At 57.1% G+C, this 21,049-nt stretch overlaps 1 protein-coding gene and 1 long non-coding RNA gene across 3 annotated transcripts; both read left to right on the plus strand.

Moving 5' to 3' along the window:
* The first annotated feature begins 408 nt into the window (after nucleotides 1-408).
* Nucleotides 409-2,004, plus strand: LOC121817412 (uncharacterized). The gene is made up of 2 exons (XR_006057304.2): nucleotides 409-661; nucleotides 1,470-2,004. It is a non-coding gene; the product is annotated as an uncharacterized LOC121817412 (long non-coding RNA).
* Nucleotides 2,005-2,231: 227 nt separating this feature from the next.
* Nucleotides 2,232-17,651, plus strand: VEGFA (vascular endothelial growth factor A; the record flags this gene model as incomplete). 2 transcript variants are annotated; one of them, XM_012100430.4, is made up of 8 exons in its annotated part: nucleotides 2,232-2,915; nucleotides 5,733-5,781; nucleotides 8,938-9,134; nucleotides 9,909-9,985; nucleotides 10,309-10,338; nucleotides 12,236-12,307; nucleotides 13,395-13,526; nucleotides 15,680-17,651. In XM_012100430.4, coding segments are annotated over 8 exons (1,263 nt in total), but the record flags the coding sequence as incomplete, so codon positions are not given.
* Nucleotides 17,652-21,049: the final 3,398 nt, after the last annotated feature.

Consider the following 21,049-nt stretch of genomic DNA (forward strand, 5'->3'; position numbering starts at 1 on the left):
AGCCCCTCTGCCCATAAGGGCCTCAGGACACCACTCTGGGGAACTGCGGCACTAAGTGGGTAACCTAGCACCCCCACCAAAGCACAGCACCATGTGCTGAGACCAGGGGCTGGCTGAGTAACCTCCTTGTATTGTTTGGGTCAACTTGAGGGAAGTGGTGCATTCTAGTCTCAGCCTAGTTCCCATTCTCAGCCTGGGCCTTCACAGAGGCTGCATCAGTCCCAGGCAGGCCCAGGCCAGATCTAGATGAATAATGAGACTGGTTAGTCCCTCTCTTCTCACAGGTATCACCCCCGTGCACCCTCCTCCTCCCTGGGGGAGACTGGGAGCTGCTGGGTCCAAGCCCAACCAGGACTTTTTCCCGGCTGGTTCCTATATGCAAGGGTGGGGTGGGGGGTCTTGGGGGGCACTTAGGGAAGACATGGGGAGTTGGGGAAGAGGTGAGCTTTGAAGAAACAGAGGGGACTTGGGGAAAAGGGAGGAGAGGCTGCTAGCTGCAAGAAGTAGGCAATGACTCCTGAAGGTCTGGGGGCTGCTGAGGAGAATGCCCCAGTTCTGTTCAGAAGATGAGCTGTGAGCCTGGACTGGGACTGATAGAAGCCTTGGCCTCCGGCCTGGTGGGAGCTCCGGGCAGCTGGCCTACCGACGTTCCTTAGTGCTGGTGAGTAGGTTTGAATCATCACTCGAGCCCTGGCCTCCAACCGCCCCCACCAGCCCCCTGGCCTCAGTTCCCTGGCAACATCTGGGGGAGGGGGGTGGAGAAGCAGAAACAAGGGCCTCTGTCTGCCCAGCTGCCTCTCCCTTTGGGCTCTGCCAGACTCCACAGTGCATACGTGGGCTCCAACAGGTCCTCTTCTCTCTGGGCCATTGACTAACCCCAGAACCACATGGCTTCTTGTTCTCAGCCCCACAAACATAGTGCCAAATACTTCCCCCCAGGGGAGCCTCCCTGAACACTTCCCAAAGGACCCCAGTCACCCCAGCCTGTTGGCTGCAGCTAACTCTGATGTCAGCCGGCCAGATGAGGCCGGGAGATGAGCACAGAGTCCGGATGGATACATCATGCCCTCTGTGCCCAGCACTGGGCTTTGTGCACGTGGGACCACTCGAGTCCCAGACGTGCCACTGTTTGAGAGGTCAGAAACGGGGGGTGGAGGGGGATGTGTCAGGGGTAATCTCCCTCAACCCTCTTCTTGAGGCCTCTTGAACTTGAGATGGGGTGTGCATCCGATAGTCACTAGGGGGCGCTCAGCCACCACAGGGAAGCTGGGTGAACTTGGGATGCAGCGTCTGCGTGAGTGAGGACGCCTGTGACTATGTGTGTTGGGGGGGGGGCGGGTAGTTGAGAGTGTTTGGCGGGGGGTGGAGAAGGCAGGGGTCACCCCAGGATTCCAACGAATCTGTGTGTCTCTCTTTCCACCCGTCCCTGTCCGACTCCCTCAAACCCCTGCCCCCTCCAATATTCCCAGCATAGAGAAGGGAATAGCTCTGGAGCCCTGACCGCACATAACCTCACTTTCCTGTACCCGCCCCGCAAATACCGCGCGGGCGTGTGTGTCTCCCGGCAGAGGGGGCCGATAGGTAATGTTCAGGCTGTGCGCCTTGGTGGGGATCGAGCACTCCCTTTGCTGGGGTGGGTGGGGGCCCGGGCTTCGGTCGGTGTCCCCAGGGAAGGTAGTAGCCAGAGGCACAGAGGGGACGGACCCAGGAGCTGAGGCTGGGTCTGGCCCCGCCCCGACACGCCCAGGGGGCGGGGCCTGCCTTCTTTTTAGTCTGCTCGTAGCGGTGAGGAGCGCAGAGGCTTGGGGCAGCCGGGCTGCGACGAGGCTGCGGCGTTGGGGGGCGAGTGGAGCCGGCGGCAGCGGCGCTCGGTCGGGAGACGCATCGAAGAGGCGGACGGACCGGCGGGGTCACCGGCCAGGGGTCTCCGCACTGGAATTTGATATTCATTTATCCAGGGTTTACCCTCCTCCTTTTTTTCTGAAACATTTTTTTTTAACCGTATTCTTTTCCGTTTTAATTTATTTTTGCTTCCCATTCCCCACTAAATCGGGCCGACCGTTTGGGGAGATTGCTCTTTTACTCCCCCCCAAAATCACTTCGGATTCTGGAAACGGGCAGAGAAGAAAGAGGGTAGCAAGAGCTCCAAAGAGAAGTGAAGGAAGAGAGAGAGACCGGGTCAGAGAGCGCGCGCTGACGAGCGAGACACGAGAGGGACAGGGGCAAAGTGAGTGACCTGTTTTTTGGGGGTGACCGCCAGAGCGCAGCGTGAGCCCTCCCCCTCGGGATCCCGCGTCGGACCAGCAGCGCTGACGGACAGACAGACAGACACCGCCCCCTGCCCCAGCGCCCACCTCCTCCCCGGCCGGCGGCCGACGGTGGACGCGGCGGCGAGCCGCGGGCAGGAGCCGGAGCCCGCGCCCGGAGGCGGGGTGGAGGGGGTCGGGGCTCGCGACGTTGCCCTGAAACTTTTCGTCCAACTTCTGGGCTGTTCTCGTTCCGGAGGAGCCGTGGTCCGTGCCGGGGCAGCCGAGCCGAGCGGCACCGGGAGAAGTGCTCGCTCGGGCCGGGAGGAGCCGCAGTCGGAGGAGGGGGAGGAGGAAGAAGAGAAGGAAGAGGAGAAGGGGCCGCGGTGGCGACTCGGCTCTCGGAAGCCGGGCTCATGGACGGGTGAGGCGGCTGTGTGCACAGACAGTGCTCCAGCCGCGCGCGCGCCCCAGGCCCTGGCCCGGGCCTCGGCTCCGGGAGGAAGAGGAGCCCGCCTGGGCGCCGAGGAGAGCGGGCCGCCCCGCAGCCCGAGCCGGAGAGGGAGCGCGAGCCGCGCCGGCCCCGGCCGGGCCTCCGAAACCATGAACTTTTTGCTCTCTTGGGTGCATTGGAGCCTTGCCTTGCTGCTCTACCTTCACCATGCCAAGGTAAGGGCTGGGGACGTGCGTGAGAGCGCGCGCGTGGGGGACTCCGTGCCCCACGCGGGTCCTTGGGCACCGGGCTCGCGGCTTCCCCTCTATCTTCGTAGGTGTAGGGGGAGGGGGCGCGCGCTAGGTGGGAGGGCACCGGGATAGAGTCTCACCGCCCACGCGGGCCCTGCCCACCCACCGGAGTCACCGCACGTACGATCTGGGCCGACCAGCGGAGGGCGGGAGCCGGAGGAGGCGGCTGAGGGGGCTGGGCTTGCGCTGCCGCCGGCGGCTGAAGTTTGCTCCCGGCCGCTGGTTCCCGACGAACTGGAAGTCTGGGCAGCTGGGGCGGGAGCTGGAGCCCTGGCGGGCAGGGGTGGGGGTGCTCGGACCTTGGACCCGGGGAGGGCAGAGAGCGTGGAGGGGGCAGGGGGCAGGCGAGAGATGCGGCTTGCTGTCACTGCCGCTTGATCTCTGCGGCCCTCGCCGCGAGTTGGGGAAAAGTTTTGGGGTGGATTGCTGCTTGGGACCCCCTCTCCGCCGGGCCACCTGCGCCGCACCAACCCCCCCGTCCCAGCTCGCGTCCCGCTCGGTGCCCGCCCTCCCCCGCCCGGCCGGGCGCGCGCGGCGCGGAGCCGATTACATCAGCCCGGGCCTGGCCGGCCGCGTGTTCCCGGAGCCGCCGCGGCCCGAGCGGGGAACCCGGGGCGGCGAGCCGCGCCCCTCCCCCCGCCGGCCCTCCGCGGGAAGGTGACCTCTCGAGGTAGCCCCACGCCGAGGACCCGGAGAACCACCCCTGTGCCTTCCCGCTGTCCCCAGCCCTTAAACCCCTCCTAGGAGGCATTTCCTCACGCCCCTTCCCAGTTTCCTCCCCTGCTCGAATAGAAGCCCCCGCCACCCCTTTATTTTTAACTCCCTTTTGCTGAGAAGACCCACATAACCTCTCTTCAGCCCCAGACTCCGAGGAAAGAAAGATCACTGTCAGGAGTCGGGCTACCCGGCCCAGCCCGGGGCTTTGTCGAGACTCTACCGAAAGTCCCGACTCGGTGACAGTCTGCTTCCCTCCCCTCCCCCATACTTCCGAGTGAGCTGTGCTTTAGCTTTTTGGGGGGCGACCGCAGGGAGGGTTTAAAGGGTGTCCTTATTCCACTTTGCACTTTTTGGGAAAATGATTTGAAATTTGCTGTGACATGGGCAGTGTGGGACTAGCCCTCCCCGAACCTTTGGAGGGAGCTCCTGCCAGCCTTGCAAACACACTTTGTTCTGGTGAAATGGGCGTTGGAGTAGGAGCAGGTGGTTTTTGGGAACTCTAAACTTGCCCACCCAGCTTGCTTTCCCAAACCACCTGAGGGGTCCTTTTCTGCTCAGAGCGCCCTTGGAGAGGCAGAAGGAAGGAAACGGGCTGGGGTCCCTGCTGCCACCAGGAGTTCCTCAGACCCTGGCACAAAGGCCTTGGCTCCAGGCCTCCAAGGGAGGGGGGGAGGGGGAGGAGAGGCTGCCTGGCCACAGTGTGACCTTCAGAGGCCCCCAGAGAAGGGCACCTGGCCCCTCCCCGCCCAGAACTGCCCCTCCCAGTGCCCCCTAGCCTTGGAGGGGGTATGAAATTTCTGACCCCTTTGCTCTTTGGGGCCCAGGAGCAGTGGAGGGCATAGGAGGAATGTTGGCAGAGAGTAACAGTGGTGCCATGGAGATGGGTAAGGGGCTCAGGCAGAGACCCCTGGGCATGGAGGTCCCTGAGGGAGCTGCAGTGGCAGGCTGTCCATCTGGGATCCTGGAAACTGTTATCTAACCTTGGCCCTGGAGGCAAGGCTGGGGGTCTGGGGTGTATTGCAGCAGGGTGTGGGTAGAGAGACAGGCAGACTCTCTCTCTGCAGAGTCTGCAGTTCTGTGTGCTAGAGTGCCGCTCTGCTGCTCTGGATCTGCCCCAAAGAGGGGCAGGTGGGGTGGGCAGGTGGCCACGACTAGGGGTTGGGCAGTGCTAAGGCATTAAAGGCTTCCCTGGTTGCCTTTGGAGGAAGGTGCCCAGCAGGTGAGAGGGACTTTGGGGACCCCCTCAGTCTGGGACGGAGAAGAAGCCAGAGAATGAGATGGGAGTGTGAGCCTTGGGGCTTTGGAGATACATTCAGGTTCTGGGGAGACTGGTTCTTAGGGAAAAACGGGGCCCTCCCCTCCCCCAGGTTTCCCCCAGGGTTTCCTCCCAGGTTTTACTCTTTAGGCAACCTGTGGCTTTACTACGTATTCCTGAGAACAGAAGTGTTTGAGGGGGGGAGGGTGCTTGGCGCCCTGCGGCCCTCTGCACCACCCCCCGCCCCAGCACCAGCTCACCCTGGTATTTGTCATGTCAGCAGGGGAAGGTCACCATGTTGCTTTTCTCACCCCTAGTCCTTCCTTCCTGCCCCAGTCCACGTTTGTCCTCCTGTTTGACCTTAAGACTTGCCCATGGCTTTGGACCCGGGAGTCAGGGGGGGCTGAGGGACTTCACTTGTCCTAGTTCAGCAAGGGGCCGCTGAGAGCTGGGGAAGGGAAATGTCGGGGAGGGGCGGGGACCTGAACATCGTTGCTTTCTGATGTTTTCCTCCTCTGTTCTAAGAGCCCCTCACCCCCAATATCTGGTCAGTCATTATCTTCCCTGACTTCAGAATTGGAGCAGCTCAGAGAGGGGGTGCTTTGTGCTGTAGGGAGCCCCTGGAGGTGCCCTGCTCGGTTCAGAAGTCCGGGAGAAGCCAGAGGCTCCAGGCTGGGAGGGATTCCAGGAGGGAGCAGGGGCAGGTTGGCTGGGCCTGTGCACCCTTGCCCCTGCCCCTGCCCATTCTTCGCTCTTTGTTTTGTCCTCAGTGGTCCCAGGCTGCACCCATGGCAGAAGGAGGGCAGAAACCCCATGAAGGTAAGTGGCCCCCCACCCTGGCCCCCACCCCTCCTGCACATGGATGGGGTTCCCTGATCCCCCAGCAGATGGGTGGGAAGGTCTGTTGGGGCGGGGTTGTGGGGGTACAGGGGCATAGGAAACTGGGGCTGGTGATCTAGAAAGGAGATCTAGAAAGGAAAAGGGTGAGTGCTGAGAGGTTAACCCTTCAGTTCCGGGGGACTCTGACCTACTCAGACCGCTGCTAGAAATAGAACTCGTGGTCTTTTTCCTCTGCTCTTTCCAGTAAAATTTTATTTGGAGAGGGAGCCATGAGCACAGCCAGGAAGATAAATAGTATCCAAGGATCCCAGATGTCAAGGGCAGTGTTCCTCGTTCCCCTCTGCTCCCAGGGGAGGATGAATAGTCCATGTCCCTTCCAACCCGGCCGGGTCCCACCTGTGGGGTCTGTGTGGTGGGGGCTGTGACCCTTGCTGTCTCGATTGCTGGCTGTGCATGAGCTGGAGGTGCAGAGGATGCAGCCTCGAGGAACCCCCTCCGCGCCGGTGTGCATTCCTCTGGGGGTAGAGAGAGAAAGCCCGACAGCCTCCTCATGCCCTCCTGAGGAGCAGGTTTGGGTGCTTGTGAACTTCCCTCTCGGTCCAGCAGAGGGCTGGCGGTAGCTCCCGGGAGCCCCGCCCCTCTGCCCAGCCCGAGTCTGCCTGCCTTTTGTTCACTGTGGTTTGGAGTACGGATCCTCCCATTTCTCTAGGGACGCCTTGACTCTCCCCAGTACTGAATGTAGCCTCTACTCCTGTGCTCTGCCTCTGAGAAGGAAAGGCCCTGGGGTCTTCCTCCAGGCGAGTTTCCCAGACCCGAATCAGGTAGCCCAGGTGGTGGCCAGAGCCAGTGTTTACACTCCCCAGGCCGCTGGTGGTGCCGGCTTGGTTTTGCCTCCTTCCTCACCTGGGGGGAAGGGGTCCTTTCCTGGACCCAGGGCCTGGCTTCCCTGCTGTGCCACTGACAGTGCCCCTTCCAGGGTGCACCCAGCCCCCTCAGCTTCCAGTGGTCCCTCTCTGTGGTCTGGGAGAGGCGAGACAGATGGTCTTTGTCTGCTGGGGAAAAAAGGTTGTCTTCAAGAAATAAGGAAAGCCATGGGTCTGAAGTTGGAGCGTATGTGTGCCCCTGCCTGAGAAAAAAGCAGGACAGCTTTCCTTGGAGACAGTAGCTGGGGTGTGATGGGTGCGATGAGGTTTCCCCTTCCACCTCCTGGGGGGCCTCAGGGATCCCAGGGAGCTTGTCCAAGAAATTTCCACCTTGGATCTTTTTATCCCCAGCTACCAACTCATGACCCAGGCCAGACCATTCTGCTGTCCTGTTCTTGTGGCCCCAAAGTTTTGGCCACCTCTGTTCCCAACCAGGGTGAAGTGTCAGGTCAAGAATTCTTGATTAGTCATCTTCTTCAATATAGACTTGGCTTACAAAAGGACTTCTTCAGGTCCCTGCTCTGGTTTATACTCTTTCTGATGACACTTGATCCTAAGCCTTTTAGCAGTGGAGAGTTCTGTGCCCATTGTCTGGATGGGGAAAGCAGAAACCTCAGACAAGTCTAGGAGCCTCTTTTGTTCTCTTCCTGTTTTCACACTTGTAGCCTCTCCTTCTTCCCCTCAGCTCCTCCCATTATCCTTAATCCACTGTATACTCCCGCCACCCCCAGGCTCATGTTCCTTCACACCTCTGGCGAGAGGAGTGAGGGGAGACTTGAGATGGACTTGAGATGCCGTGATGGGGTTCCAACCTTGTGTCTCCTGGGCTGAGAAAAGGGCGCTTGTTCTTGGGGCTGGAGTTGGAAGACAAAACCCTCTATTTCAGCCTCTTGTTTCGGTGTCTTTAGCGATCCACCCAACTCACTTACACAGATATGCAGAGCCTCAGGCCCAGAGAGGGAGGAACTGGCCCAAGGTCACACAGAGTCCTGGCCAGGGCCCAGGCTTCCTCACTAGCTGGGTGCTGCTTTTTCCCTTCTGTATAGGGGAAATTCATTTCAGGGATAGGATTGCTCCGTGGTGGTGGTGATGTAGGGGTGACCGGGAGCAGCAGGCCAGGCTGCAATTTGAAGCAGCCATTCGGAGTCCTGACTTCATGTGTTCTCAAGGGCCCCACCCCTGTGGCCCAGAATCACCCCTTCATGCTCCGGTGCACCCCAGGCTCCACGGCCAGCCTGGGAAGTTGTCTTTACCCTGGTCTCCCTCCAGATCAGCTTCTAGAAGCTCTCTGTGACTGCAGTGGCAGCACCATTTTTTTCCATGATGCAAGCAGTTTGCCCTCCTGGGTGGGGTTATCGGTGGCTGGCAGGGCCAGTGCAGTGTGCCTGCCCACAGCCACCTGCTGATTCCAGGCGGACCCAGCCCCTGGGCCGATGCCCACTGCCTCCTCAACCCATATCTGGGGAGGGGGTCTGGCAGGTGGCAAAGTGCCCCCCAAGGCTCCCCTTCTGTTTCACAGGACATTGGCTTGGGGAAGCTTTGATGTTCAGAGCTAACTTTAACTGTGTGACTTAATGACAGTGTGGCCTTGGAACCAGTTACTCAGCCTCTCTAAGCCTCTAGTTCCCCATTTGTAAAGCCAGGGGGAGGGTGGGTCCTACTAGATCCTTGCAGTACCATGGGGGGAGAATTGTCTGGGATAACATCACGGACTCCTGTACACAGCGCCAGAGCACAGAAGAAGCGCTCTTTAAGTGGCTGTCAGCTAATGGTGCAGCGGCTGCTGTGTAGGTGGGAGGGAAATGGAGAGCAGGTTTGCCGAGTTGGCTGTTCCTCCTTTAATGGGAGGCTTAGAGACCCCCAGCAGGTATACACATACCCCAACTGCCCTCTGGCCTCACAGTTGACCTAGGAATCAGCTTGGCTGTCATGGTGAGGCAAGGGGACCAGATATGGCAGGGTGACTCCCTTGGGACCTGACAACACCATGTCATCTTTAGAGGAAACACAGGTCTTCATCAGTGTTGGCGGTGGAAAGTTAGGGAAGGACTTCAACCGCGGCCCAAGACACTTAAGTTAGATGTTTGGAAGGCCTTTCCCATGGTGGTTACCTCTCACAGAAAGGAGAGGCCTTGCAGAGCTGGGTGGAGAGCGGGGCCGGCCATCTCTTCTGTGACCTGCTGGGCTCACATGTCACCCCCTTCCCACACAGTGATGAAGTTCATGGATGTCTACCAGCGCAGCTTCTGCCGTCCCATTGAGACCCTGGTGGACATCTTCCAGGAGTACCCAGATGAGATTGAGTTCATTTTCAAGCCGTCCTGTGTGCCCCTGATGCGGTGCGGGGGCTGCTGTAATGACGAAAGTCTGGAGTGTGTGCCCACTGAGGAGTTCAACATCACCATGCAGGTGGGCACTGGCAGGGAGCTGGGGTGGGGGCGGGCTTTGGCTACAGGTGTTCCCCAGCCCTTTCCTGGGCAGCTCTTAAAGGGAGGAGCTAAGCTTGCCTTGCCCAGCTCCTGCCGCGGAGTCAGTCAAGGGGAGATGTGGGCGTCTGACCCTGTTTGGAGAAAAAGATGCTTGCGTTTCTGAGCCCAGGTTTCCAGCAACCCCTGATCACCTCCTCCTCCTTCCTAACCTCTGCCCCCTGGGCTCAGGAGAGGGCTGACACCTGTGACAGGAGCCCCTCCCTTCCCCTCTTGGAGGAAGACAGCCCTATCTCCCTGGGGGCTCTGTTTGGGAAGCTGGATGAGTCTGGTTTGTGGGGAAGCCTGGTGACGGGTTGTGTCTCAGCCTGGATGGGGCTGGAGGGAACTCTGAGACCCCAGGGAGGAGTGGGTGGCTCTTGGATGGCTCCTGGGGGTAGGGTGAGGCCTGGAGGGAATAACAGGAGGGGAGGGAGGGGGAGAGGCAAGAACCCAGGACCTGAATTCCCAGCCTGGCCAACCCTGCAGACTTGTCTGCCCTCAAGAGAAGCAGGGGCTCCTTGAGGTCAGCAGGGTGGGAGGAGTTGGGGTGGGCCTGAGGCTCTTTCTGATAGAGCCCTTGGTCCCCCCACACTTCTACCACCCTTTTCTGCTCTGTAGAACCCCTGGGTGCTGAGTGGCAGGAGCCATGGGGTTTCCCACCCGGGTATGGCTGGCTGGGTCACTAACCTCTGTGATCTGCTTCCTTTCCCTTTAGATTATGCGGATCAAACCTCACCAAAGCCAGCACATAGGAGAGATGAGTTTCCTACAGCATAACAAATGTGAATGCAGGTGAGAATGGAGTCTGGGAGTCATTCAGTGAACAGCTGCAGGGGGCTTGTTCTGGACCAGAGTTAAGCATGTTAGCCCATTTTCACCCTCCAGCTGTATAACTGTGGGCATTCCAGTTTTATTTTAATGTGCCTCAGTTTCGACATCTGTGAAGCGGGTACAATGATAGTATTACGTACTGCCTAGCATTGTTATAAGGATTAAGTGAGTTGTTATATGTCAAGAGATTAAAACTGTACTGATGTATCATAAATACTATTACTGTTACTATCACCAGCTGAACTCCTCTCTGTTTTGTTCTTTTCTTTCTCTACCCACTGCAGACCAAAGAAAGATAAAGCAAGGCAAGAAAAGTAAGTGGCCACGATTTTCGCCCTTCTCCCTCTCCTTGACTATTTGTCTTGGTTTGGGGCTCTTGGCTTCCTCTCTCGGGGGTGGGGGTCTGATGGGGGGTCAGTTGGGTCTGAGAGTTGGTTTCATGGGGACTCGTGGTAGCAGCAGCAAGATGGAGTATGCCCTAGGATGACAGCTCTAGAATGACTGACAAAACCCGGCCTGGTGCCTGGAGCTTCCTTTGGAAGAGATGATGCGTCTCTGGGCCATTCCTGGCCGGGATTTGCGTGTGGGGCCAGCGTGGACGCTGGCTCCTGGGCCTGCTCTGGCCTCCCATCACCCACGGCAAGGAGAGGGAGTGGGTGGCAGAGAGGCCAGTTTTTGTGTGTTAGAGGAAGTGGCCTCTTTCAGTGGCTACAGTGGTGGTGCAGTTGGACTGGGGGACCAGCTGGGTGTTTTCTTGATGTGTGCCCTCCTGTGGGAGTGAGACAGGCCAGAGCTGCTCAGCCCCCTTGGCCAGGGAGACAGAGGTGAATGTTGGCCATTTTCTGAGGCATCCAGTTGCTCAGTGTGGAGGGTCAGGTTAGGATAGAGCAGGTGGGGAGAGGTCTGGGAGCCATGAGCCTTCAGGATGGGGTGAGCAGCTGGCATGGGAGAGAGCCTGCAGGGGAAGAGACTGAGAGAGAGTACCTCCACCCTGCTCCCACCCACCATCCCATCTGCCCCCCAACACTCTGGTGACACTGAAGCCCCAGTGGCCTCGACCCCTTGCCTCTGCCCTAAGCCCCCAGCTTCCAGTATTGCTGTGGCTATAGAGCAGTGAGTGGGGAGAGTAGGCACAGAAAGAATGTGTGAGTGAGTGCAGACCCTCCTCTTCCAGTATTTTCTCCCTCTCCTCCATCCCTTCCCCCCTTACTTCTCCCCTGTGGTCCCCTGTGGCTGTCCTCCTGAGGGGTATTCTTGGTGAGGGTGTTGGGGGGGGGGTGTGGGCAGGTGTAGAGAGTGCTGGTTCCCTTGAGGGGGACAGGCTTCAGCCTGCCCCCCCCCCAACCGCCGCCTGCCCGTTCCCCAAATCCCTGCCTTGCCCACAGGGAGAGTGGGGGCTCGCCTGGGCTCGGAAGAGAGTCTGGTGAGATGGTGTAGCAGGCTCTGACAGGCTGGGGAGAGGACCTGCTGCTGAGTGCCGCCCAGGCCTCTCCTCCCCACGCCTCCCTAACTCCCACCCCGCCCTGCTCCCTGCCTGGGGCTCCCAGGGCACCCAGCCCCGCCTCTCGGCCCAGGTTATGGCTGGGCTAGCTGGCGCCTTTCATGTGCTGCCCTTGGTTTTGTGCCAGCTCCAAGATAGCTGCTCCCCCACAACTGGGGTTCACAGAGGCAGGGCCCTTGGAGGGACCCCTCACCGTTGTACTTGGACGTGAAGGCAGAAGGTGCCTGCGGCACACGCCTGCACACGCCCTCCCTTGCCCCTCATCCAGTCAGGCCTCTGACTTCCTCCCCAAATCCTGGCCTGCCTTCCAGAGCCCCTGACCTTCAGGGTCAGACCTGTTCAAGGCTGTTGGGCACAGAGCCGGGCCTCTAAGCTTTGCCCCCCCCCCCCCCCCCCCCCCCCCCCCCCCGGTACCAGGAGACACCACGAGTGTGGAGGCCTGCAGGTCCGGTGTCCTCCACCCAGCCTCTGGTTCCCACTCACAGCCTTGCTAGGGTGTGGCTAAAGTGGGTGAAGCCACTGTGCTCCCCCCCACAAGGGTGTCTAAAGTGCCTTCAAAGTGCCTGCCACCCTGTCCCCATCCCGCCTGTGTGCCTGTGTGCAAGCTCTCCCGTGTGCCCCGGAACATGTCCTGCGCCCCTCACTGCTTCCTTTCCTCTCCCCTTCCCCCTCGCTTTCTCTCTGTCTGTCTCTGTTTTTTTATTTTCCAGAAAATCAGTTCGAGGAAAGGGCAAAGGGCAAAAAAGAAAGCGCAAGAAATCCCGGTATAAATCCTGGAGCGCGTACGTGGTGCCGCTGCCGTCTCATTCCCCCCCACCGGAGCCTCCTCGGCCCCCAGTCAAACTCCCACCTGCAGGACCCCAGAGCTGCCCCCCTCCTCCCCCGTCCCCTTCTCCAGTTCTCAGCCTCCTTCCTCCCAGTGTCTCTCTCTCACTCTCACTCCACTAATTGGCACCGAGGGGGTAGGCATGGTGGTGGCATTACCGGTCCAGGGCTGGAGGCGGGAGGGTGGGCAGAGTGGGCCTGCAGGATTCAGGGAGGGGGGCTCTGGCTTGGCTGGGGCACCGCCTTTTCCCTCACCCACTGGGCACTGGTGGCGGGCCCATGTTGGCACGGGTGCCAGGCACGGATGCCTGCTCACCCAACTGGTTTCCACTGCTCTAGGCTTCCGCACTTCTCTGGAAGCTGGGGGGCGGGGTGGGGAGGGTAGATGTGGTGTGAGGAAGGGGCGCAGATGACAGGAGGCAGCTTGTTGTTGGCTGAAGGAGGACGTGGGGTCAAACACCCCTGCGGCCCCTCCTCGCGGACTTGGGGCCTCCAGAGGGGAGCCCCGTATTCCAGCCCAACCCTTGGCACTCCCAGAAGCCTTCCCCAAGGGTGGCCTCTTCCTCTGGGTTTGAGGCAATAGGGGACCCTCTGGCCACCAGTGGCCTGGCCTGCCATCACTCCCTGCCTCAGCCCTTTGGTGGAGGGGCCGGGGTGTGAGCCCTCACACAGGGAGAAGCTGGCCCTGATGGGCATCCCCAGCAGGTTGGAGAGTCAACGTGTGCTTTCTCGGGGGTGGTAGCCATTGGGCCCCGTGGCCTGAGACTTGCACTTGTGCCCGTGGGATAGCCCAGCCCGCTCCTCGCACTCTGCCCGGCCACGTCGCCGCTTCCTGCGGGCCGGCTTCTAGTTATTGCTGCCTCTTTTTCCGCCGCTCTCTCTTGTCTTCCGCTGTGGCATCGGAGCCTTCCAGGGCGTGGACAGGCGTGGGGGCCCGCGAGCCGGGTGGGGCACAGCTGCGGGCGTGGTGGGGGTGTTGCACGGATTGTTTCTCTCTCTCTGCTGACGCTCTAGCTTAGATGTCTTTCCTTTTGCCTTTTGCAGTCCCTGTGGGCCTTGCTCAGAGCGGAGAAAGCATTTGTTTGTACAAGATCCGCAGACGTGTAAATGTTCCTGCAAAAACACAGACTCGCGTTGCAAGGCGAGGCAGCTTGAGTTAAACGAACGTACTTGCAGGTTGGTTCCCAGAGGGCGAGCAGGTCAGAGAGGGGCTTTGCTCAGAGATGGGGAGAGAGAGAGAGAGAGAGAGAGAGAGAGAGAGAGAGAGTAAGAGAGAGAGAGAGAGTGAGCAAGCGCGCACTTGAGAGTTGCCAGCTGCTTGCTCTGCTTCTAGCTGCCTGCCTGGTGACTGCTGCCTTCTCTGCTCGTGGGGACCTCCTGTGCTGGGCAGCAGGCGTTGGCCAGCCTGGCAGGGCCCGTTCAGAGCTTGCCCTGGTTGCCTGAGTGGGCAGGCCCGCGTGGCTTCCTGTGGTGGTGTGGACGCCAGCTGAGTGTTGTGTCCTGTGGCCCTGCTCCTGGTGGCTGTTGTTCCTGATGATGACTACCTTTGCTGCTAATAGGGAGGGCCCGTCCGGGCATGGGGGGCATGCTGCCTCTACAACGTGCAGACCGCTGGGTTTCTCATCCCCTCAGTGTCTCTCTGTGGGGACAGGGGTTGAGTGCATCCTCAGACTGGGGGCCTGGAAGGCATGGGCCCTGGCTGTTGGTTTAGGGCAGATAGGAGATTACCGTCAGGGCACAGCTGATACCATAATACTCCGGTCATCACGGCAGCAACCCAGAACAGCCCACCTGTTATTTCCTCAGGATGGGTGAATGGAAGGAACCACACACATTCTCCTGACACTAGATTGTGAATCCCTCACGCCTGGGTTTTATTCATCTGTGTGACCCCCCGGGTGTGTGTACCTCTGTCCCTTGTGCACACCGGGGGCCAGGGAAGTGTCAGGCTGGTGAGTGAGTACATGAGCGATTTCAGGGGTGAGGACAGGAACAGGAGCCCATGACTGGTGGCTGGCAGTCTTTTGATGCCTTTGATGGCGTTTCGACCGTCTGGCCTGTGCTCAAAGGCAGGGAGCCCTCTGGGCCAGCGCAAGCTTCACCCTGGGATGAGAGGCTTTAATGGGGATTCCCAGGCAGGGCCAGGGCCAGCCCCCGCCCCGCCCCCCACCCCCATCTAGTCCAAATGCCTCATTAATTAACAAGGTCCTTCGAATGTGGCTGTCTTCCCCATCCCCCATGTTCCTGTGGTTTGTGAGTGTCGGGGGAGGCTGGGGACCAGGCCCCGGGGTATTGCTGTGGGTTCTGTCTTGGCAGTACGTGAAGACCAAAAGTGTACACTCTGCTGGAGCGGTGGGGGCTCTGGCTCACCCTGGGGCTGGATGAGGGGGTCTCTGCATCTCCCAGGGGCCTCAGAGAAGATAAGGGACTCACCATCTTAGGGTTACCATGGTGATGATTCTGGAGAGATGGACTGGGGGATGTCTACAGTGACCTGAGGCCAAGTGAAGTTATCTGAAGTCCTCCTCTGATCTGGCTGTATGAGGGAATGTCCATCCTCAGATTGGAAGCTTAGATCCCCATTTCTAGGTTCTCAGAAGGGAGGGTCTGCTCTGGTCCTTCCTCACATGGGGAGAGTAAAAGGTAAACCGCCCCTGGCCTGAAGCATGATGGGAGAGTTCCAGGAGTCCTCTTTGCTTCCCCCACCCTAAGTTAAATAGCGCATTGAGAAGGAAAGGCAGTCTGCTGCCCGGGGCCTGACGCGGAGGCCCAGACAGTGGGCACAGACAGAGAGGGGAGGTGTGTCCCTCACCTTCCCGGGGGTCTCAAGCCCTGCTGGGTCCCCGTCCCTCGGGAGCCTCCCTTCGCCAGCCCGCTGGCCTACTTGGCCCCTGCACAGGCCCATCATTTGCTCTCCCCGACGCGCTCCCCCAGACCAGCCCCATAGGGACCGCTCTGAACCATCTCCGGCAGGGACGCTTTGCTGATTAACTCGGTCCAACTTTACTCACTCGTCAGCTCTTAAATGTCAAGCGGGGACTGTTCTCGGGGACGTGCTCATTTGTTGCTTGTGATGAGATGTCATCCTGTCTTTGTCTTGTCGCAGCTGGGCTGTAGAGTCCAGAGGGCAGCCTGGGAGCCCCGGGCTTAGCTCCTGCTTAGGTGGTGGTGGAGGGGGCCCTTGGGCAGGGGCTCCCGGAGGCTAGAACTGTGCTTTCTCTTCTCCACTGCCGCCTCGGGCTGCAGAAAGGGAGGGGGGGCTGCAGCCTCCCCACCAGAGCCCCTTCCCTGGCCCTGACCCCCAGCCTTTGTCTCCCCTGTCCCCGCAGATGTGACAAGCCGAGGCGGTGAGCCGGGCTGGAGGAAGGAGCCTCCCTCAGGGTTTCGGGAACCAGATGTCTCACCAGGAAAGACTGACACAGAACGACCCATAGCCGCCGCCACCACACTACCACCACCACCACCACCATCGACAGAACAATCCTGAATCCAGAAACCTGACATGAAGGAAGAGGGAGGCTGTGCGCAGAGCACTTTGGGTCCGGAGCATGAGGCTCCGGCAGAAGCATTCATGGGCGGGTGACCCAGCACAGTTCCTCTTGGAATTGGATCGCCATTTTATTTCTCTTGCTGCTAAATCACCGAGCCCGGAAGATTAGAGAGTTTTATTTCTGGGATTCCTGTAGACACACCCACCCACATACATACATTTATATATATATATATATATATTATATATATAAAAATAAATATATATATTTTATATATATATAAAATATATATATTCTTTTTTAAAAATTAACATTGCTAATGTTATTGGTGTCTTCACTGGATGTATTTGACTGCTGTGGACTTGATTTGGGAGGAGAATGACCCCGCCCAGATCCCGACGGGGAGGAGGACGGAAGGAGAGAGTCTGGCACCGTCTTTTTGTCCCTCTTACGGCAGCCAGGGTCCCCTCCCCTGTCTGGGAATGCGCAAGGCCAGGGCACGGGGGCAAATTTGGCCTGCTTTTGGGAAGACTGACAAACCCAGCCCTGGCCCCGAGCCTCTCCCCCGAGTCAAATGGACAGAAAGACAGCTGACAGGTACAGGGGACAAGGACGCTGGCTCTGACCAGGAGTCTGGGGGAGACTCGGGACACTGCTGTGCTTTGGAGACCCCCTCCGTGAGCATCTTGCCGTGCCACCCCGGGGCACTGCCTGGAAGACTCAGGAGCCTGGGCAGCCTTCACCTCCTCTCACCTGCTTCCAAGACGCCCAGGAGGCCACCGACATGTCTCAGCGAAGAGAAGAGATGTTGGTGGAAGAAGGGCCACCCCAGTGACAGCTGGTCCTCCGAGGGAAGGGCCTCTGCCTTGGCCCTCTCCCAGCTTCGCTCCCTGGGTGCAGCCCAGGAGGGCCCGATGTCCTCAGACCATTGAAACCACTAGTTCTGTCCCCTCCAGGAGACCTGGCTGTGTGTGTGTGAGTGGTTAACCCACCTCTATCCCCCCACCCCACCCTACCCCACCTGACCCAACCCTTCCCGCGGCGTAGAGAGACAGGGCAGGATCCCCGTGCCCACCCTGGAGGCAGAGAAAAGAGAAGTGTTTTATATACGGTACTTATTTAATATCCCTTTTTAATTAGAAATTAAAACAGTTAATTTAATTAAAGAGTAGGGTTTTTTTCAGTATTCTTGGTTAATATTTAATTTCAACTATTTATGAGATGTATTTCTTGCTCTCTCGCTCTCTCTTGTTTGTACTGGTCTTTGTGTAGAAAACTCCTGTTTCCAATCTCTCTCTCTGATCGGTGACAGTCACTAGCTTGTCCTGAACAGATATTTAATTTTGCTAACACTCAACTCTGCCCTCCCCTTTCCCCTGGCTCCCCACCACACATTCCTTTGAAATAAGGTTTCAATATACATCTACATACTATATATATATTTGGCAACTTGTGTTTGTATATATATATATATATATATATATGTTTATGTATATATGTGATTCTGATAAAATAGACATTGCTATTCTGTTTTTTATATGTAAAAACAAAACAGGAAAAAATAGAGAATTCTACATACTAAATCTCTCTCCTTTTTTAATTTTAATATTTGTTATCATTTATTTATTGGTGCTACTGTTTATCCATAATAATTGTGGGGAAAAAGATATTAACATCACATCTTTGTCTCTAGTGCAGTTTTTCGAGATATTCCGTAGTACATATTTATTTTTAAACAACAACGAAGGAATACAGATATATCTTAAAGAAAAAAACATTTTGTATTAAAGAATTTAATTCTGATCTCAAAGCTCCTCCTGGTTTCTCCTTCTCCATTGAATCTTTGTTCCAGACTTTCTCCTGCACCCCCCTTCCCTCCTCCCATGGGAAACATGGTTTTTGCCTGAGGTCTGGGAAAGGGGTTCCAGGTGTATAGGCTATGGGGTGACCCACTTCACTGTGCTGGGGCCAGAGTCCTTCCATTCTGGCTGGGCCAGTCCTGGGGGAGCTCATCCATTCTTTGCCATCGATGGAAACTGGGGCGAGAGAGACAGCTCCTTTGGAGCCAAGGTCCCTGCAGTGAGTAGTGCTGCCTTCAGGTACTGTGTGATCCAGGTGGTGTCCCGTGTCAGGGAAGAAGCTAGCTATGTGGGCTTGCTTCCCACAGGCCACTAAGGGTCTGGGTTTGGTGCTGGAGCCTTGGCTGCAACAGGCTGGGAGTGGGAAGAAGTACTCATGTGGGGCCTGTAACCCCAGGGTGTAATTGAGTTTTACATGGTGGCTCTCCAGTTCCTTGAACCTCTGGAAGGTGGGCCCAAGTTCTGCTTGCCCCTAAGTGGACTCCCTGCCTTGCCTTGCTGCTCAGGCCTGTCTTGCGTGCAGTCCTGGGGAAGGTGGAAGCTGTCTGGGTCTTTGGCATTTATGAGCAATGCTTCCAAGTCCACTTCTCTAGCTTCTTTTGTTTATTGGGCCACCAGCCATGGTGCCAGAGCTTGAGATGCTGTTATGAATGAGACACAATTCCAACCATCATACGTTTGGTGAGGGTGGGTGAAGAGACACAGAATTATAAATTCACAAATAGAAAAATACGTAAAAGATGATGGGGTCATTTTTTTTTGGCCATGTGGCAGGTGGGATCTTAGTTTCCTGACTAGACCAGGGATCAAACCTTAGCCCCCTGTAGTGGAAGCATGGAGTCCTAATCACTGGACCTCTAGGGAACATTTAGGGTCTGGGGGACATTTGATCCAGCTTGGAGTAGGAAAGGACTGCAGGTGGTGGATTCTAGGGGGTCTGCTTATGATACTACCCTTAGGTAATGGTGAGTGGGAAGGAGATGACAGAACAGGGAGGGGAGGGCGGAAGGGTTGAAGCGGACATCCCAGGCAGATGAGGGGGTGTGAGCAAAGGCACGGAGTAGGGGCTCAGAAAGGGAGTGGGTAAGGGGTCAAAGGTGGGAGAGAGAGGTAGGAATAGCCCCTCCTGTAGTGCCCATGGTGCCAGGAGCCTAGACCTGGGGATGAGCAGCAGTTGAGGGGTTTTAAAGAGGGAGCATACCAGCAGGGAGGCCACAGGAGGCTGTTGTAATCCTCCCAGGGGATATTCCCTGAGAGAGGTAGAAGTGGCTTCAGTGGCTGATCAGGGAGGGCACCCCCTGCCTCCTCTGGCCACGCTGGGGGTGGAGGGGGCGGGGGAACAGGAGGTGAAGTCCCTGCCCTCAGGCAGCTCTGGATCTAGTTAAGTGCTCATTTTCCAAGCACTTGCTACCGGCAGCTCTTCTGCTGGTTAACAATCCACACAACGGCCCTGTGAGGTCAGGTTCTTGTCACCCCAAGTGGATACTTGCCTGAGCCTCCACCTGGCCTCCCAGGTTCTTCTCTCGCCTGCACTCTAGTTAGCCAGAGTGAGCCTGTTAAACTGTGAGCTGAATCATATCACCTTTTGGCTCGAAACCCTGCAGACTCTGTTTTATTTGGAGGAAAAAGCCAAAGTCCATGCAATGGCCTTAAAAGGCCCTGCATCATCCGTGTTGCCTCCATCTCCCTGACTCAATGACCTCCAACCCCACTTTGGCCACACTGGTTTCTCTGTTCCTGGGACTGTGGGAGCGCTCCCACCTCAGGGCCTTTGCACATGCTGTTCCCTCTTCCTGGAGTTCCCTTCCCCCAGACATGACATGTGGGGCTCTCTCACTTCTCAAGTTTCGTTACCTTCTCAGCAGGGCCATCTTAACCAACACACTTATAGTCAACATCCTTTCTTCCCTCTACGCTTGGGGTCCTCTTTTCATCATCCCTCTTTTTTTTCCATGGCACATGTGACCACTAACGTACTCTAGAACAGGACTGTTCAACAAACTATGATGTGAACCACATACGTAATTTAAAATGTTCTTTGAGCCAGATTTTAAAAGGTAAGAAGAAACAGATGACATTTCATTTAATCATACATTTAACTTAATCCCCACATATCTAAAGTATCATCCTAACATCGAATCAATGTAAGAATGATTAATCAGAGGGTTTACATTTTTCACTACTGCGTCTTTGAATCTAATATGTATTTTGCTTTCATCAAATATCTCAGTTGGGTGTAGCTACAATTTCAAGTGCTCAATATACACGTGAGGCTGTGACTACCATTTTGGACAGTGTAGCTTTAAAATTTACCCTCCCCCCATCTCCCCAACTACTAGAATGCAAGCAACGTGAGCACCAAGATTTTTATCTGTTTTGTTCAGTGTTGTATCTCCAGCTCCTAGAACGGGCCTGGGATGTAGAACATGCTCAATAAACATTTGTAATCTGACTGACATTGTTGACACTGAGGCCAGGTGACAGAGGGTTTATTTCATCCCAGGACCGTGGATGGTAGGTGATGGCTGGCTCTGGCTGGGGTGGTGGGTAGAGGGGCTTGTAACAGGCGGAGACTTGAGCAGGGCTGGGTGAGGGGATTAGAAGGCTTCTTCTCTGTGCCAGGCCCTGGTTCCTCCTTTTAGCCACCCTGGAGATGGGGCTCATTATTTTTCCTTGGCAGATGAGGCTCAGAGAGACTAAATAACTTGCCTGAATTGACGCCCAGCCAGTAAATGGCCAAACCAGAATTTAAACCAGCTTTTCTGACTCCAATTCCAGTGCTCTTCCCACCTCACCACAGCTGCCCCAGGCTAGGGCAGAGCATCCACAAATAAAAATGAATTGTCTAGACCGAATACAAACAGGCACAAGAAAAGTGGGACAGGGGGAGGATGTGGTAGTGGCCAACCCCACGGCTGAAAGCCAAATTCCCCCAAGTGTGGTAAGGCAAGGCAAGAGATTTCTCTAGGGGCTGGAGCTCATCAGTAGAAGATCCGAAATCTAAGCACGAAAGGGATTGCAACACACGGCCTCGGAAAAGAGAAACAGTCTTTAAATAGACTTGCAAGGAAAGAAGGATAAAATGTACACACTGCACCCCCCAATTGTAGCAGAACTGCTCATGCACCCCCAGCAGCCTTCCCCAAGGACCTTCCAAGGCCCAGCTCCAAGCTGTCCCAGCTTTTCTCCCCACTGTGGGGCTCACACTCTCCCCTTTGGTGTGGTACTGTCTCCCTGGAGATCCAGAGCTCCTTCTCATCTCTGCTCTGCCCACCCTGAGCCCTTCACCCTTTTTCCCTAAGGGGCAACCTACCCAGCTCACAGCCCCAAAAGGCCTCAGGAACACTTG

The sequence above is a fragment of the Ovis aries genome, chromosome 20, assembly GCF_016772045.2.
Source record: "Ovis aries strain OAR_USU_Benz2616 breed Rambouillet chromosome 20, ARS-UI_Ramb_v3.0, whole genome shotgun sequence".
In the NCBI taxonomy this organism is placed as follows: Eukaryota; Metazoa; Chordata; class Mammalia; order Artiodactyla; family Bovidae; genus Ovis; species Ovis aries.